Source organism: Culex pipiens, chromosome 3 (assembly GCF_016801865.2).
Source record: "Culex pipiens pallens isolate TS chromosome 3, TS_CPP_V2, whole genome shotgun sequence".
Classification (NCBI taxonomy): Eukaryota; Metazoa; Arthropoda; class Insecta; order Diptera; family Culicidae; genus Culex; species Culex pipiens.
In genome coordinates, this window is record NC_068939.1 from 84,897,353 (window position 1) to 84,916,476 (window position 19,124).

The 19,124-nt window shown below is 36.8% G+C and overlaps 2 protein-coding genes across 4 annotated transcripts in view; one reads left to right on the top strand and one right to left on the bottom strand.

Moving 5' to 3' along the window:
- Positions 1-19,124, bottom strand: part of LOC120418995 (uncharacterized) — a 456,309-nt gene that overhangs the window by 183,592 nt on the left and 253,593 nt on the right. Inside the window, exon 1 of one of the 2 annotated variants that reach the window (XM_052711066.1) lies at positions 7,182-7,692. The exons of the other annotated variant lie outside the window; for it this stretch is intronic. Coding sequence (XP_052567026.1) covers positions 7,182-7,458 — 277 coding nt within the window. The 5' untranslated portion in view covers positions 7,459-7,692. Of the gene's footprint in view, positions 1-7,181; positions 7,693-19,124 lie in introns of those variants that run through there. 2 annotated transcript variants of the gene reach the window in all.
- The window catches only part of LOC120418998 (coiled-coil domain-containing protein 102A), a 30,987-nt gene continuing 18,357 nt past the window's right edge, over positions 6,495-19,124 (top strand). Inside the window, exon 1 of one of the 2 annotated variants that reach the window (XM_039581566.2) lies at positions 6,495-6,992. In XM_039581566.2, coding sequence (XP_039437500.1) covers positions 6,897-6,992 — 96 coding nt within the window. In that variant the 5' untranslated portion in view covers positions 6,495-6,896. The remainder of the gene's footprint in view (positions 6,993-19,124) is intronic. The other variant, XM_039581568.2, reaches the window with a different exon arrangement.

The window sequence follows — 19,124 nt, forward strand, 5'->3', positions numbered from 1 at the left end:
AGCAGGTTGAACTGAAATTCAGCGTTGAATTGGCTGCCAACCTGATTTGTTTTGAATATTTTCCAAAAAGTCAGCAGAAAACTCAAGGCAACCTTTGACAAAAGCCAAACATTTGTTCTGCGGCTGTCATGCGGCCATTATTCTGCGGTCATATCAGCGCGCGTGAACTCTAATTATTAACGCCCGCGATAATACATATATTATAAAATAAAAATATTCAACCACTCTTGCAAACATTATAAAATTGGAAAACTTAAAATTTTTAAATCCGTAAAATCAAAAATTTCAAGAGTTCGAATATATTAAGAAGTTTGAAAATAAAAAAAAAACATTTCCAAAAGAGCTTTGGCATCAATTGTAAACATAGCCATAGAATTAAAATTCAAGAATATCAAAATGCAGGTAAAAAAAAATAAAAAATCAAGAACTCAAAAATTTAAAAACTCAGAAATTCAAAAACTATAAATTTTGAGAACCTAAAAAAATGAAATAGAAAAACCGAGAAAAACTCAGAATTAAAAAAATAAATTAAATATTGAAAAATTAAAAAAATCTAAAAATAAAAATTTCTATGTTCTAAAATTCTAAAGTTATATTGCGCGTATCGAGAAAATATCAGTTTTGGTGATTTTCTTGTAGGGGTCTCAAAGATACGAGCGCAAGCGTTTTTCAGATTCATCGCAGCAACCGAGGCAGCAACCATGTTGATTTCCACTTTACATTGCTGTCAATGTTTTTATAAAGGTTAAGAAAATAATGTTGGAATTCCGCCGGATGCAGTGGTTCCGTGGCTTTCGCGGCAGGCATGACGATCCTCGGTCTCCGTACCGGGTCGGATGAACGCACTGTGGCTGGTGATGGCTTTGTCGGGCCGATTTGTCCCTCGTTGGTGTATCGGCGGCACTTGCATTCGCTATACGAGCCCACACCCGGACCACCGGATGCTAGGGCTACCGATTTAGCTACAAAGAAGCCAGCAACGCAGTGCGTTCATCCAGCCAGGGGCGAAGCCAAAAGACCACCAAGGCCATAGAACCGTTGCATCCAGCGCAGAAGACCGGCCAACCACAGGCGTTCTGTTATAATGTAACACAGTGGAAGGGGGGAAGGGGGGAGGCGGGGTTTCGAAGACTCTGTTACACTTTAGAAACCGGATGTAACCACCGGGGAACATGGGAACCTGTCCAAGAGACGAAATTGCTCTAGAGACACTCTCTATTCAAATTCCAGAAGTTCTATATGTTGCATGACCAGTTTATACTGATTTCTCAATACGGTTCAGGATGTGGCCACCGGAGATCTTGAAATCAGATTTTTTTATTGCTGGATTCTTCTAAATAAAAATTCTTGGTAAAAGAATTGGAATCAGTTTTCCTATGAATAAACTTAATGAAAATTCAACAAATCTGGATCTTTCGGTGGCCCGTACTCTGGTTCGTGTGGGGTGATTTTTCATATTTTTCATTTTGTTTCTTGGTGAAAAAAAAAAAACATTTTTTTGTAGTTTGCATGGAACCATGTTTCCAAGGACGACATGCCCTCAGGCAGCTTAACCTTCAAGGAGGGTCCCCTCAGGGCATGTCCGATAAGCGTATGCCTGGTCAGCAGGTTCCCCAACGAGGGGGAAGCCTGCCTGACGAAACTAACAACGCCCGCAGTGCCTCCATTCGACGGTACGGTACAGCTTGTCGCGAAGGTTGCAGATTCCAGCACAGGTACGGATGCCACCGAGGCCGGCCGCGATGGTCGCAGAACCGTAGATTCCGTTACCGAACATCAGTCAGCCTCAATCTACAAGTAATCGAAAGCCAGCACCAAACGTCCCGACGATTTTTTCAGATTGACAATCAACATGTTTTGAATTATTTTGTCTAAGCCTACTCTCTTGCCTTCCCTATAGGTTTTTCCATTGCGACGGTATCTTTCTGCGGCGATTAATTGAAGCGCAGGATTCTAATTTTTCTCGAAATTATTAATAAAAAGGAAAAATTCAAAATCTTTTTATTTTTTCTCGAAAGAATCTCAAGCGCATACGCCGTCACACCACGCGTCACATGCACTCGAACCGAACTGTCAAATTTTCTTGGGAGGTTCTGGGATCTGACGGATCTGAGGCGCTGTCAACATTGTTTAAGCTCGTGTTCAACAATAGCTGAACAAAGGAGTTGAAATGTCGAAATCAGTTTGACAACTGGTTTTGACGTTTGAGTGCTTTTTAATTTAAAATATGTTCGAATTAGCAAGCATTCATGACAGTGCCGCCATCTATGGTTTTATTTAAGTTTCACACTGCCGCTAGATGGCAATCACGCATCAAAATTGCGAACCTGGTGGCAAATAAGTGAAACACCCCCGTCCGTACCTCATTGGCGGAAAATTTTGACCTAAACTGAAGCTTAAATTTGTGATATTATTGTTCACAACGATGAAGCTTATTTTTCTAAATACAATGACCCTTTGTACGACCGCAAAGGATGTAAAGTGGATTTTTAAATCAATAGAAAAAATAACTTTGCGGTCTTTCTTGACAGAAAAGGTCCTACTTGACAGCTCGTTCCAAGGGAACCATAGTTGATTCAACGATAAAATTTTGTCTTGTCAATTTATTTTTTTTGCTTTAAATAAAAAAAGTGATCAGAAATGGTTTTTTATCGTTTTTTTACCGTTGTATGTACATGGAACTTCATTCAAATGATCGAATTCAAAATCGCTAATTAATTAGCGAACGACTGACAGCTGTCAAAAGCTTGAAACCACGTGCTCGAAAATACACACAAAAAAATATTACCGTAATGACAAAAGTAACTTATTTTTGATTTAAAAAGTTGCTAAAAGTAGCTTGAGGGAAAGTTTTTTTCTTGTTTAAAATATGATAACTTTTACTGGTAAAGTTTTTAAAAATCTCCTTACAAACTGATTTAAAAGTTTTAACTTTTAATACGACTGTAGAATTTCTTTCATTTTGACGTTCTCGTGTAACCGTGTACGACTAAGTTCCAAATGTAAACAAACACTTTGGTGGGTCCGGTGGTGCTGGTGATTCTAGGCAGCAGCCAGGAATCGGACGCGGAAACCTTCGTGAGCCAAACAGCAGCAGCGGAACGCCTTCGAAGGAGGGTGGTGCGAGTGCGGGACGAGGTGAAGTGCTCAAAAAGGACAAGGCGAGCTTCCTGCAGGAACTGCAGCTGTTCCACGACCGGAATGGGTAAGAAGAAAGCTTGGGTGTTTTGTGGGGCTTGTGATTGATTTTGTTTGTTTTTTTAGGATGGGAGGTAGGAATGTGGATTCGCACCGGTTGTATTCGGTGGTGGTGGCCCGGGATTGGTGATTGAAGGTCAATTCCCGCGAGGACTGTAACGAGATCATCGAGGAGATGGCGCTGCCGAAGAGTTGCGTGAACAACGAGATTGCGTTGAAGAAGATAAACATCCGGTTTTTGGACAAGTACGAGACAGGTGATTTTCACGGTGAGGAGAAGGAGCCGACGAAGAGGAGGACGACGAGAAGCGGGATAATCGGAGGTAGCCAGAGCGGATGTTGCACTCGGTGCCGGCGGTTTACAACACCTGTGAGTAATAAGAATGTGTACAGTGCAAGCAAAGAGTATTCAAAATAGAGCGCGGACTCGGAACAAATTTCTACCAAATTCATGGCACCAGCCAAAGGTACAACCGTAACGCCTTTGATAAGGCGTTACTTTTTCAGGCGTTATGAAAATTAAAGGAGCCGATTTTTTTAATCACAGCAATCTCCTAATTTTTCTCAGTGACAGTTAAAAATAAACAAACCCACTCCGCGACCCATGAAACTAAACTTCTACCAACGATCACATTCTGGTAAGCAAATTTTTGAATTTTCAGAATAAATTAGATATAATCAAACATTTATTTTCGCAGGGTAATATGTGAGAGTCACGAATCCATGGAGGATACCCGGGCGCTCTTGATTTGCGTATTGGAATAGTGCGACATCTCAAATCCAAATGCGAAGGTCGCACCGTCCCGGAGAAGCACGTCTCCTGCACGGCAAACGCTACCAAAACGTCACGCTCGTATTTAGCACTGTCAGCACTGATGCGCCTCAAATACCCACAGCCCAGCAGCCCACTTCCAAAATGGAAAATTCCGACGACCTCGTCTCGATCCAGACTACCTTAAAGGACCCGCCTATTTGTTTTTTTTTAAAGTGGCCAAGAACTTGCTCATAACGTCCACCTACATCATAGTGTTGCGCGTGCTCGACCGCAAAGACATGGTGCGCGTAATCGTACGGCGACCGCTCCAGAATATCACGAAAAGCGGCACCGTGATTTAATTAAAGAATTTTATGAGAAAAGTTCATTGCTTATGCTCTTAATAAAATAAAATGGCAATAAAAAGTAAAACAAATCAGTTGAGTTTTGATTCGAAGCAGCACAGAAGTTACGTTACGAAACTACCAAGTGTTCCATTGGCCACCTAGCACTATTTGTTCGGCAAATGTTGTTAGCAATTTGCGCAATTGCTTTTGGGGAAAGATGACAGAAATGTAAACCATTCGGAAGTTTTATCGATCGATACCAATTCCAGATCAATTGAAATACGGAAAGCTAACCAAGGCGTTTTATCTAAGTCTAGCAGTCCACAAGGCCTCGTGGTGTGCCTGAGAGTCCGCTCGGAAGCAGCAGAAGCAGGACAGCACACGTGATCACGAATTAACCGGCAGCGTAGTCTGCGTCGGCGTCCTTCCACTGATAAACAGCAGCAGCATAGTCCATACGGATTCTCCGGTAAAGCACGAATTAATCGTTCCCGCCATCCCAGCTGGTAGGCATCTGGCCGTAATCGGACATGCGTTCCAGTCCGTATAGGTCGCGCCCAATCTCCGAGCAAGTGGACCACGCCGGCGACAAAGATTGATGCAACAACTAAACCCCCACACGCTGCTGCTATCAAATTGAATGTTTTGACAGTCAATTTTTTATTTTTTTGAAAAAAATGACAGCGAGAAATGTCAGTTAAAAACGTAACGCCTCAACTCACCACTGAACGATAATTTAGCACCCCGATTTTTTTTTCTAGATTGCTGAGACGTGTACCGCGTGTACCGCGTTACGGGGTCAAAAATAAATAGCCAGTGTACCCTCTCATTTCCCTTCTCTCTGGTGCAAGGTACAGTGGCTTGCCAGCTTCACTTACTTCCATCTCTTTTAGCAAATAACCGCCCACAAATGCTCATCTCGTGACGGCGCAGCTCCAGCCGAATGAACCCTGGACAGCGTGCCAAAAAAATCTGTGTCATTCTCGAAGGAGGATGAAGTGCTCGAAATCGAATTCCGTTCCGAGGGCCTCATCAACCCAATCTTCCGGATGCGCTTCCAGAATCGGGAACTCCCCGTTCAGGCACTTCACTTTCCAGCCAGGAAACGTCGATCACCCTTGCCGAATCTACAGCCAACTTCTCCAAACCTGTCCTGATGAAGGCCGGCAACGTGACCATCCTGTTCTCTACTTTGCTGACGCGCGTCGAAACGTCCGTCTGGAACCGTCCAGCTTGGGGTCTTCGGAAGTGACCGGTGGCGTACCATAAGAATCGGTACAGCTTGGACTCGGATTTTGGCCAGAAGCGTTAAATACAATAACAAAATGTCTTATTTAACATACTGTTTAAAACTTTTAAAAATAAATATAAAATCAAGCCTAGAATCAAGCACATTTTTCTGAAATTAACACTGTAGTATTAAATGTTGTTTATTCTTGCTATAAAAGGTTTCTTTTCCAATTAAAAGTAAAACACTTTTACCGATACAACGATTTTGTTCCATAAATGCATGGTAGTATCAAAAACTTTCCAATTTTTAAATTGAAAAGTTTAAACTTTCTACGAATATTCACCAACGCGAACTTTTAATCCAACGAGCGATCTTTTTAAATTCAGAGTATTTTTTCTTTGTGTGTAGGGTCCTAAAATTAAGCTTAAATTTGTGATATTATTGTTCACAACGATCAAGCTTATTTTTTGAGTACAATAACCCTTCGTACGACCGCAAAGGATTTAAAATGTATTTTTACATCAATTTTGAAAAATTTACCTCGCGGTCCTTCTTAACAGAAACGTTCCTACTTGACAGCTCTTTCCAAGGGGACCATTGTTGATCCATCGAAAAAATGTTGTCTTGTCAATTTATTTTTTTGCATTAAAATGTAAAAAAAAAATGATCAGAAAAGTTTTTAAGCGTGTTTTTAACCGTTGTACATAAAAAATTACATAGGACTTTAGGACCCTATTGCCGTTGAAATGTTAATATCAGTTTGACAATTGGTGTTGACATTTGAGAGCTTTTTAATTCGTAAACGTTCGAATCAGTGACCATTCAAATTAACGAATCCGCGCTGTAAACCAAAATCGAGAATTTTGCACATCCCTACCGCGACAAACATACAATCCACAACCTCCTCGTGTGGATATCTTGTTTGCGCGACGCCACAACGAAACGTCAAACCCCGCACACGCCAGCCAAAACAAAAGTTTTGACCCGTGCAAAAATGGCAGCGCTTTGCGTACCGTAATCTCGAATCAAAATATCGCGTACGAAACGGTAAAATTGCTGTCCCAGTTGTGTTCTATCGTGGTTGCGATAACGTTTGTTGATTTGCGTGACGCGGTTTTGATAAAGAGGGGAGTTAAGAAAGTGAAGAGAATCTAAAACTGATTCCGGAAGGGCTGCCCCGCAGACTCCGGAAGCTGCGGAAAAAAGAACAACACAGCACAAATCTACCGACAAAAAAATCAATAAAATGCTAATCTGAGAAAAAGTGGATGCTGTATTGCACGGTGTCTTGGGAAATGTGCTGAAAAATTGTTTAAAAGAATTCGAAATTGTGTGTAGCAAGTTTGCAAGTGATTCGACAGTAAAAATGTCCCAAAGTGCTCCCAGAAGACATCCGCCCAGCGGCGGAAACACCGAGGTCATGTCGGCGAAATTCGGAGACACCGAGTGGGAGGCCAGAGAGGTAAGGAATCGGGCGGAGGAGGCGGGATTCACTGGGGCAATGAACGCAATTAATCTTTTATTAGGAGCACGAAATTACAACGTTGATTGCTTTTAGGAACTTTGTTAGTATAATTATTTTGTTTGAAACGTCTTTCGTCTACATGGTGTAGACTCAAATTGAATTGAAAATTTGTCCTTCCCCACTTACCTTCATCACTCTCTTCCTCATCCTCATCATCATCGTACTCTAGCTCACTGTAGCGATCGAACTCGTTCTCCTCATCATCCTCGAGTGCAAACGGATTCGCCAGCACCAACTCTTCCGTCATTCCGGCGAGCTTTCCCGTTTCTCGACTCTGTCGATACTCGCCCTCACCGTAACTGGCCAATTCCGAATCTTCCCGTTGCCACCGCCGATCGTCACGTTCCTCTTCCTTCCCCTCGATGCAACTCAGTTGAATTAGCTTAACCAGCATGTTCCACATGGACCGGGTTGCAAAACAGCTGTTTTGACTTGTTTCTTCTCTGTTTCTCAAACTGACCACACGTGATGCTGTTTTTTTCTGGGAAATTTGCTTTCTTTTCGCAAAATTTACTCTATTCTTGAATCATCACTAATTTTATCACTTTTTCTCTTTCTCCTCTCTCTTTTAGGTAAGCCACATGCTTCCAAACTTTCAAGATCACCCGCGACGGCCACACGTCCCGAAACTCGGCGCACGACTGTCCGTCAGACCCGCGGGGGCCGCACGCGGAGGCCAATCGCTCCCCGACCGTTTACACTATTTTGTTCTGTCAGCGACAAAACGAATCCGCATCCCACCCTTTTTTAGCTTCTTTATCGCTTTTCGCGTGCATCACATTTTTTTTTTCTCGAATTCGCGATCACAAAACTGTTTATTACCTTCCACCGCTGCTGCTTTCTGTTTACTTGTTGCAACCGTTGTGCGATACAAAATCGTACGCGAAATGTATGCCTATTTAATTGTCAAAAGGCATGAACTGTGCGCGGTGCGCTAGTGCTGAGCTACTGACCGGCGAGTGTCATATCGCGCCGCGCGCGAGGACAATGCCAGTTGATGGTCAGCTTTTTATTTGGATATCTTCTAGCAGAGAGTGAGATAAACACGCCGCCGTCGCCCATCGGAATTGGTAGTAGAAAGGCAGAGGTGCAGTGAGGGGAAATTTAATTTGAAATTACTCGTTTAATGTGAAAAATAGGATTTTCAGAGCAGAAATGAGTATTTCTTTACGTTTTCTCAGATCAACCGTTATGTTACTACCAAAAGTTTGCAAAATATCAAAGAATTTATCTTCCATCATCTTATCTTTTTTTTTTACGATCGGAGTCCAAATTCGCTGAAAGTCCATTTGTTAGCGGACTGTAATTGGCCCACTTTGTTCGTCGGAACCAAGTGGCCACACGAACCAAGTGGCCACACGTGGGGAACAGCATTCCGGCGGATTATAGATCGCGCGCTAGGAAAAATGAAACACGTCTTGCTCTCTTCAATACTTCTTCGGACTGATGTTTATTGTTGTTTGTTTTTCACCCACTTCAATGGCAAAAAGCACGCAACGACGCTCGCGTTGACAGACCGGCCGCGCACCGAGGGGTCGGCTGCAGGGATTCCGCAAACACCATTGATTTATAATACAAAAATAAACGTTGTACAATAGTAGTTTATGCAACAAGTTGCAAAAAGAGGATTTTTTCAGCACGAGTCGTACATTTATCCAACGAGGTTCACCGAGTTGGATAAATACGACGAGTGCTGAAAAAATCATGTTTTGCAACGAGTTCCATACAACATTTTTTGCAATTTCGAAAAACACCCATTGAGTGAAATTTTAAGTCGAATTTTCATGTATTTTGTCAATAAATCGTTTAAATCAATTTTTTTTTGAAAAGTGTTACTTTTCGAAACAAGTGCTGAAAAGTTCAACTTTTTAGCACCCATTTCAGTGCTGAAAAGTAGAACTTTTCAGCATTTATTTTGAAAAGTGTTGCTATTCGATTCTGTTATTTTTGGTACAGAAAAGTAGGCTATTTCGTCGTTCAAGAATGACAGGAAAAGTAAGTAGTTTCACGACGGAATTGCAAAAAGTATTTTTAACAGTTTTCAATCAATAGTTGATCATTGTGCAAGTTTTTCAAATAAAAATTTAAATTGTCTGCAATAATTTCTTGTGTCACCTGATTTTTTGAGTAATTTTAATAAACGAGGAGGGGGTGGGACCAGGGTTGTTACGGACGGCGCGGATCGCGCGGATGGCGCGGATGGCGCGTATCGCGCGGATCTGGCGCGGATTTGCTGGCTAATTTTGTTCAGGCGCGGATTTCGCGCGGATAGCAATTTTCATAAATAAAATAATTGAGAACGATAGAATTTCTTCAAGTTACAAAGGAAAATATTATAAGCAATTAAATAAATTCAATCTTTTTCTTTGAGTGCAAAAACATCAATTTCTATGAAGTTGTTAATGAAGAAAATTTTCTTCTGAAAATTATTCATTGTTTTTTTCTTAATACGAATCTTCAAAATAATCTTCAAGGAGCGTTAATTTTTCAAAATGTATTGAGATTTCTTATATAAATTTTACATAACATTACAACTCATAATTTTTGTTAACATTTGCTTACCTGGTTTAAATATTTTTCTACAATTATTCACATGATACATTTAAATTTTATCTTCTGACTCATATTTTAAACTTTTTCCAAAGATTTAGACATAAGGATGTACTTAAATGATTCTTAGGGTATGTTCCGATGGGATTTAACCCTTAGATTTTTTTTGATCGGTACAGGGTTCCAAAGTTTCCAAGGAATTTTTTAATATAGCATACAATAAATATTGAGTGAGCATATTAATTACAATTTCAAAATTACAAAATTCGAAAAATTACAGAATTTCAAAAAGCTTTAGATCTTTTTAGATTTTTTAAGTTTTTTCAATCTTAAATTTAAATTTTGAAATTTGTGGTATTAAAAATTGAAAGATTCTGTTGCCACTCTGATTTGGGTAGAATTGGTTCTACTCCCCCCGGGTGGCAGTGCGTGGCCGAATGGTTACGCTGTCCGCTTTGTAAGCGGATGATTCTGGGTTTGATTCCCATCTGCTGCAACCTTCCATCGGATGAGGAAGTAAAATGTCGGTTCCGGCCTTGGTTGTTAGGCCGTTAAGTCATTCCAGGTGTAGGAGTTGTCTCCATGCCATAAGTACAAACAACACACCAAACCAAGCCTACTCCGGTGGAATCACTGGCGGCGGTTGGACTCGCAATCCAAAGGTCGTCAGTTCAAACACTGGGGTGGAAGGTTCCTTGGAGTAGAAAGAGGTTTGGGTGCTCTCCCCATTCAAGCCTTCGGAATCCTAGATTCGAGCAGAAACTTGCAATAGAGACCACAAAAGACCCGGGGTCGTTTTTTGGTTCTACTCCCAATTATCAAAACATGACGAAATCCACTTAGCAATCTGCTAAAATCTCCGTCTAACATTGAAAATTTCAGAATTTACATATTCAATTAAACAAAAAAATAGAATTCATAAATTTAAATTGCCAAATCTTGCAGACTCAAAAACGCAAAAAGAAATATGAATTCTCACATTGAAAAATTACAAAAAAAAAATTAACATGGATTTTTTAAGTTCTTAATTTTTTAATTTTTTAAGAAAGTTCTTAAGTTATTAATTTATAAAATTATTTAATTATTTATTTATTAAATAATTAAATTATTTAGTTATTAAATTAAAAAAATTATTAAATTATTAAATTATTAAATTATTAAATTATTAAATTATTAAATTATTAAATTATTAAATTATTAAATTATTAAATTATTAAATTATTAAATTATTAAATTATTAAATTATTAAATAATTAAACTATTAAATTATTAAATTATTAAATTATTAAATTATTAAATTATTAAATTATTAAATTATTAAATTATTAAATTATTAAATTATTAAATTATTAAATTATTAAATTATTAAATTATTAAATTATTAAATTATTAAATTATTAAATTATTAAATTATTAAATTATTAAATTATTAAATTATTAAATTATTAAATTATTAAATTATTAAATTATTAAATTATTAAATTATTAAATTATTAAATTATTAAATTATTAAATTATTAAATTATTAAATTATTAAATTATTAAATTATTAAATTATTAAATTATTAAATTATTAAATTATTAAATTATTAAATTATTAAATTATTAAATTATTAAATTATTAAATTATTAAATTATTAAATTATTAAATTATTAAATTATTAAATTATTAAATTATTAAATTATTAAATTATTAAATTATTAAATTATTAAATTATTAAATTATTAAATTATTAAATTATTAAATTATTAAATTATTAAATTATTAAATTATTAAATTATTAAATTATTAAATTATTAAATTATTAAATTATTAAATTATTAAATTATTAAATTATTAAATTATTAAATTATTAAATTATTAAATTATTAAATTATTAAATTATTAAATTATTAAATTATTAAATTATTAAATTATTAAATTATTAAATTATTAAATTATTAAATTATTAAATTATTAAATTATTAAATTATTAAATTATTAAATTATTAAATTATTAAATTATTAAATTATTAAATTATTAAATTATTAAATTATTAAATTATTAAATTATTAAATTATTAAATTATTAAATTATTAAATTATTAAATTATTAAATTATTAAATTATTAAATTATTTAATTATTTAGTTATTTAGTTATTAAATTATTAAGTTATTTTATTATTTGATTATTAAATTATTAAATTATTAAATAATTGTTTTTTTGCCATTTTCTTAGTTCGAATCATTTTCGGAGTCATATTTTAGTTTAGAGAAAGTTTAAGAAGAAAATTTGGTGAAAATTATCAAGTCCCTATATTTTATTATTTGGTAATTTATTTTAGGGTTTTAATTTTTTTTAATTTTTGTATTTAATTTTTTTCCTAAATTTGTTTTTAAAGCAACGATATTTAAAGTGTTACAAAAAATTGCTAATATTGTTTCAGAAATGGCAGAAAAGATTCCACTTGGTGCAGGTGGGATATGAATCCACAACTGATCAACGGATCAGTAATGCTTTCTGTATTATTCTTTTTTCGTTTAAAATTTTATTCATTATGTTACTCTCTTCTATGTTTGTCGCGATTTTTTTATATGGCGCGGATTGGGTTTTGGGGTCGGCGCGGATCTGGCGCGGATTTTTCTTCGACTTTTTCGTAACAACCCTGGGTGGGACGAATACTTAAAAAATGGCAAAAAAATAACTTAAAAATTTAAAATCAGGCATAACTTCTGGAAAGGTCAACATATAGAAAATTTTCATCATTTCATATTTTAGACCAAATTTGAAAATCTTTCAAATTTTAATATTGAAAAGATCAGAAAATTTCACAAAAGTTTAATTTTTAAACATTGACATTGAAATTCAAACCAATATTTTTCGAGATAAGAAAAAAATACACGCTGTTTCAGTGACACTTAGGAAAAACTTTTTTTTCATTAATTCGAATTAATTCGAATTTCGAAGTTCCTATAGTATACATCTGAGAATTGATAAAGATTGGACGACTGTTGCGCCCTCCACAGGAAAAAAAAACTGAAACAGTTGCTTTTCTCCATACATTTTGACGATTTTTCCCATACAAACTTCAAACGATTAGAGGGAGGGGTTCCGGTGGACAGAATGAGCTCCAATTTGGAATTTAGCCTAGTGATGGATCAATCTTTGATTTCAGGGGGTAGCCCCGAGAAAGCCCGGATTTGGACCACCCTAATGCTTATTTTGTGTTTTGGAGATAGAGTGAAAAAAGAGAAAAGAGAGAGAGAAAGAGAGAGAGCGAGAGAGAGAGATAGAGAGAAAGAGAGAGAAAGAAAGAAAGAGAGAGAGAGAGAGAGAGAGAGAGAGAGAAAGAGAGAGAGAAAGAGAGATAATACCACATTGAATGTTTTTTTTGTGAATTTTAAAGGTTTTCCGATTTTTGTAGCCTTTTATTTCAAAGTCACAGATTTCGATAAGTTCTTTTCTAAAACCAAACAAAAATAAGACCGTAGCCTTAGAGCACATTGTGCAAATTTACCTACCTTCACTTTTTCATATTGTATCGGGCAACAGTCAACTGCGTGGTACAGACTCGTTATGCTAGGATATGCGAATGCCATTATTATTATGGAAAAGATCGAAGAATTGCATATTTTTTTTTAAAATCGAACACTTTTTTATAGGGATATCGCCAGTTTAACATTACTGGTTATTAGCAAGGTTGTTAACGATAAAATAATCGAGGTTCGATAACGACTACGATAGTTCAATCGTAATCCCTGGAGATGGAGCCACACGTTGCCGTCGTTTCAGGGCTACTTGCAAAGATGGTTTCCGATGTTGATATATATCACACATTTATTTTATATTTATATACTTGTGTTGATAGAAATCACAGCTTTTATAATATGTAAAATTTCAAGATATTGATTTTTTTATTGGAGTCTCAATATTCTTGTTCGTAAAATCTGTTAGGAAGAGGTTTAAAACTGTTTGATAACGGGGAGGAATAGTTAGTTTTTTTTGTAACTTTTTCTAGGTTGTTTAATAATTTCAGACTCCAGTTATGTGTAAGCCAGTTTAGTAATGCTATCAGAATCTCTGATTTCAATTGAAGTGGTATACTAATTATTCTGAATTGTCAAAAAATCCATAGAGTCTAGATCAATCAATAATGAAATGATATCGGACAAAATTCGTTGATCTGTTGAACTAACGGTTTTCGGATTATGGTTGTATCGACCATTGTTGCGAATCGAGGATCTACTGGAGTTTTGATGATCAAATAGAGTCTAACATTTCAAAAGGACACACAGGTGTGAACAGGATTGTGTCTCTTTCACTTAAATCGATGCCAACATTTCAAAAAGCATCATGTACAAACCATGCGTTTTGAGAAAAACGCATTTGAATGTTGAGCATCCATTTTCAATTCCCATTTTAATATGAAAGCAAAATAAGATGTTCTAATGATAACAAACGATGAAAAACGTTGCTTTTATTGATACTAGATCATCCAAATTCAATAAAACATTATTTCCGTCGTTTTATTTAAGAAAAACAAACATAACTTCTTTTGAAATCACCAACGTCTATATCACCCTGCTGTCATTGAGGGGGACGCTTTGTTATGATTCGTTTTTCTTCGCCGAATGTACATGGCGCTTTGTTCATGATGCTTTTTTTTTCGTCACGAGGTTTATGTAGTCTTTTGTTTGACAGGTTGACAGGGCTATATAAACAGGGACTGCTGATGGCAGAGATTTTGTTTATGTTACTTTATTTAAAATCATGATTAAACAGACTTTACTGAAGTAACTTTTGCTCATTTTTGGTGAAGAGGTAGCTTATTAGGAGTACTTTTAGAATATGCAATAACCCAGAAAGTGTCAAAATGTACATGATGCCTTTTGAAATGTTACCGTCGAAATGATAGTTTACATAAGGTATGATAGGGATACACTCTTGTTTGCAAAACTTGTGTGCCCTAATGAAATGGAAGGCACGAAATAGTCGTCTTAACAACGAGTGTTCAACTTGTAAAATATGAACGTTTCATTAATGTTTATTGTTTTTGGAAGCAGCAAGACAGGTTTAAAAAATAGGTAAAGGAATGTTTGGCTTTGTAATTAAAATTTCGGGGATTTGAGATTCAAGTTACTTTCAGACAGTTTAGCTGAGGTTGTTGATTCAAGTTAGTTAGTTTTCCTGAAATGAATAATTGGACATAAATGATTAGTTAAATTAAAGTTAGTTGCAATGTACGACAAGACTACTGACGGACGCGACAGGACGGGGCCCATAAAAAATGCCCTTGACAAGTTAGTTCTCATCTTTCATTTTCCAGTAAATTTATTTGATTTCCTTTAAATTTGAAATACATCATAGGTTCCCTTTGTATAAATCTCAAATTAGTTTTTGATTGAATCATAATTTCAGATTTTCTTTATTCAGTGTTAAACTTAGGTTACCGTAACTGCTCAAGTCATCCAAGTTCTTACTACTCACACCTACACTAATTTTCTTTCACCTTCCCCCTCCCGATCCCCTATATCTTCCGGTGGTGTTCATTTTGTATGCAATACTAGTTCGGCCACTACCCTTTTTTTCCACAAGAAACCGGACTTGGACTGACTTGAGGCCGCGTCCCCCACCTTGCTCCGTAAAACGAAAACGAAAACGAAACGACTACGATAGTTCAATCGTAATCGTCGGGACGTTATCGGATTGTTATCGTTATTCCGATAATTCTATCAGTGATAATTTTACTGACGATAACGGACGATAACTTATATTTAATATATTTCAAAAATTGACTAAAACCAATCAAATTATGTTGAATTTTCAAGCTTCCTCTTAGTAAATCCCTGGGCTTTGCCATAATGAGTGTCATAGGTTTGATGCTTGTTTGGCAAAGAGTATGATTTGATTCGATGTGGAATTAAAATCGAAGTGTTCAGTATATTGCTGAAGCTTCCATTTTTACACATGGACACCACTTCATGCTGCGAGAACCCACTCTGGCGCAATCTCAGGGCTTAATCGATGACCGGTAAGCTGTCATCGAGACAAGGAGGTTCTCCGATAGTGGAAATATCACATTTGTACAATGAACCGCTACATATGTGATTTTTCCCTATCTTAATGTGGGTGTCAGGTTAGGATGCGGGTTTTTAAAAATTTAGTTTTTGTAGAATTTAGGATTTTAACTATAAATGATTTTTAATTAAAATACTCATTGGTGCACGACGAACTCTGCCAATTGAGTGGTGTTTTAAGAATTTTAGGTTTACGTTTTAAATTGATTTGAGTTATGTGGCTTGTCCATGTCCAGTCGCGTTCGATTGAAGTGGTTTGACGATGACACAAAACGTCAACTCAATCGTGTTGGTTGTGAGTGCTAAAGTAGGTGTGCAGTGAGGGGGGATTGTGCTGGTTTTTAAGTACTGTGGAGGAATGCGACCAACTGCCGCATGAAGAGGCAGCTTCCTTCTAGGTGCTTATGTTAGCTGCTGCATTTGTTTGTGAGGAAACGAGACCGGGAGCGGAGGCAGCCTCTTAGCAGGCACAAGAGTGTTAAGTGATAAGAAGTGGTCAACGGTCAACGCTCATCTGTTGCTCGGAGAGTAGGATACATCATTAACCTAGCAAGGAGGGCAACTGCGTAGCATGCTAAGAGCGATGCTGGGCTTGGCGACAACGGACAACAATGAGCATTTTTTGGTGGACTCCGGTGAGCACGTTCTGTGTTGTTTTATGTATGAAAGTGTGTGTGTGTGTGTGTGTGTGTGTGTGTGTGTGTGTGTGTGTGTGTGTGTGTGTGTATGTGTGTGTATGTGTGTGTGTGTGTGTGTGTGTGTGTGTGTGTGTGTGTGTGTGTGTGTGTGTGTGTGTGTAAAAATAAAAAAAATAATTGCGTAAAACATAACAACCGAGTAGAATAAGGTCAGCGGGACCACGCGTTTGCTCTGCTGGAATGATAGTAATTTTAGCGTTTTGTCTCACTAGCTGTTATGAAATCAGTCTTTCCTTTATCACCGTGAATCGGAAAGCACGCCGCCGGATGAGTTCGTCGAGGTATTTGTGTTTTAATAAAATAGTAATTTCATTACAAACACGCACGGTCAAGAGGAGTCAATACGGGTAGAATATATATTTTTTAATGTTCTTAGGTAAATCCAATTGGAGTAACAACGCGTCGCGTCACTAGTTTCTTTTCTTGATCTTGATTAAACACAAAAAAGCTTTCTGTTGGGCACATTACTATGCGTTACAAAATCTTGATATTTTATTTAATATATAAAAAGCTAATCGGGATACACCTCAGAACAATCAATGCTTTTGATGTTTTGAGTTTAATTTTGTTATTTGTCATCTTATTCTCTTTCACCATGATTCAATCTTTCCACAGCCGGCTGTCTAAGAAAGGATCTAAAGCAAATTTTAAAAATCCAACAGGCTAAATTAAAACAGTCTCTACAGCAGCACCCGATTGTTTGCCTTGAGAATAAAACGATACACATCGTAACTCGTCGTTCGCTTCGTTAATCAGTACCTCACTAAACATCAATCATTTAAATTCGTTTAAACATCTCAATTTAAAAGTTACACTGTTTAATCCTTCATTCCATAATTATAAATGATTTTGGTTCTATCTTTCCACAGTCGGCTGTCTAAGATTAAACCATTTCATTTAAAATTTAACAACCAATAAACGGGAAAAGTCTCATCCGCCGCATCCGATTGCTTGCCTTGAGAATAATATATAATACCTTTCAACAAACACTATGATTTTGGGTCGCATCATCATCTTCTATGGTGAATCCTGACCAAACACCCTATCCTACTAACAAGTTTTCAGGTTCCTGGCGCTCGTGGGGTGTAAGCACAGAGTAAATCAGCTGCCCTAGTAGCAACCTGCGCTAACTAACATTCCCGTCCCTTAAAATCGAGGTCTACAAACTGACATGGCGGGCGCCGTTGGTGGCCAATGACTGTTACCTATTCGCAACTGATCTAGTTTTAGCAATCATGGTGTTTTATCTTTTCGGCGCATTCATACATGCTGTTGATAAGGGAAACACCACTAGATCGTCGAAGCCTATGATCAGTAGTGCTGAAAGGATATTACGGTTCTGTTCAGCAACGGAGGGGCAACCATGGGTGATCTCTCATGCTCATGCTCATGCTCAATTTAGGATTTTAACTATAAATATCAACTTTTAATACTTTGCCTTTAGTTATTTAGGGACAAAATTAGTAACAGTGAATTTAGTAATTCTATCAGAATCGGTGATTTTTATTCAAGTAGCATAAAAACCATTATGATTTGTCAAAATTTCCGTAGAGTCTCGATCAATCAATAGTGAAATGATATCGGACTAAATTCGTTGATCTGTTGAACTAACGGTTGTCGGATTATGATTGTATCGACCATTGTTGCGAATCGAGGATCTACTGGAATTCTGACGATCAAATGGTCGTCTCTTTTTCAATTCACGACTTGTAAAATATGAACTGTCATTCATTTTTTGTTTTTGTTTTTTAAAAGAAGCCAGACAGGTTTTAAAAGAAACGTTTTTTTTGGCTATTAATTAAAATGTCGGGGATTTGAGATATGAGTAGCTTTCGGATACCTATCTTAAAATCTTGTATTCAATTCAAGTTAGGTAGTTTTCCGCAAATGAATATTTGGACTTATATGAATTATTGAACATTTTGGACTTATGAATAACACACAACTGTGCATTTATTCTAGAGTCAGATCCATACAGCGTCAGTGTTTATTTGGTCGAAGTGTACTAATTCATTGGCAGATCTGATTCTAGTTGTAATGTACGACAAGACTACTGACGGACGTGACAGGACGAGGGCCCAGTTTAGAGGTTTCGACATCAACGATGTGCGGCTGGATCACCCTCCCAAAAAAAAAAAATCAAGCTTCCTCTTAGTAAATATTTTTTTGATAATATGGTAAGTTTCAACGTAGAAATACTTAAAAAAAATCACAAAATACCGCATTTTCTAATCTAATCTAATCTAATCAGACCCTAGCGCAGCCAATCTTTCGAAGGGATCCTGGAGAGTGCCTTAGGTTTAGATGACGCCTAGCACTCTTCTTGTCATTTATTAACATTTGTAGTGCGCCATTGCATCGGAATGCATTGAAACATCACAAGCGTTAAAGCGGCCAGGCCTACTGCGTAAAGCCGTATCGCAGAGATGACTCGTAATTGGGTTGAGTTTGAGCACAGAGTGTTCGAACAACAACACAATTCTGAATCGACAGGGGAGGAAGAAGCGTGGGGACACACCACCATACGCTCCGAGATTTGGTTGTATTCGTTGGGAGCACCATGCTAAGAAGGTTTGGTACTCCGGGACCCTCTGGGATGGGACATTGTATTTCCACGAATGCCCTGGACACTATTTGCCGTGGTTATAGCGCCACAACTCGCTCTTCACAAAATACCGCATTTTCTCGAAAATACTAAAAATAAATTCATAATTTGCAATATCCAACGTTTCGATTTTTTAAATGTATTTTACTGCCCCTGA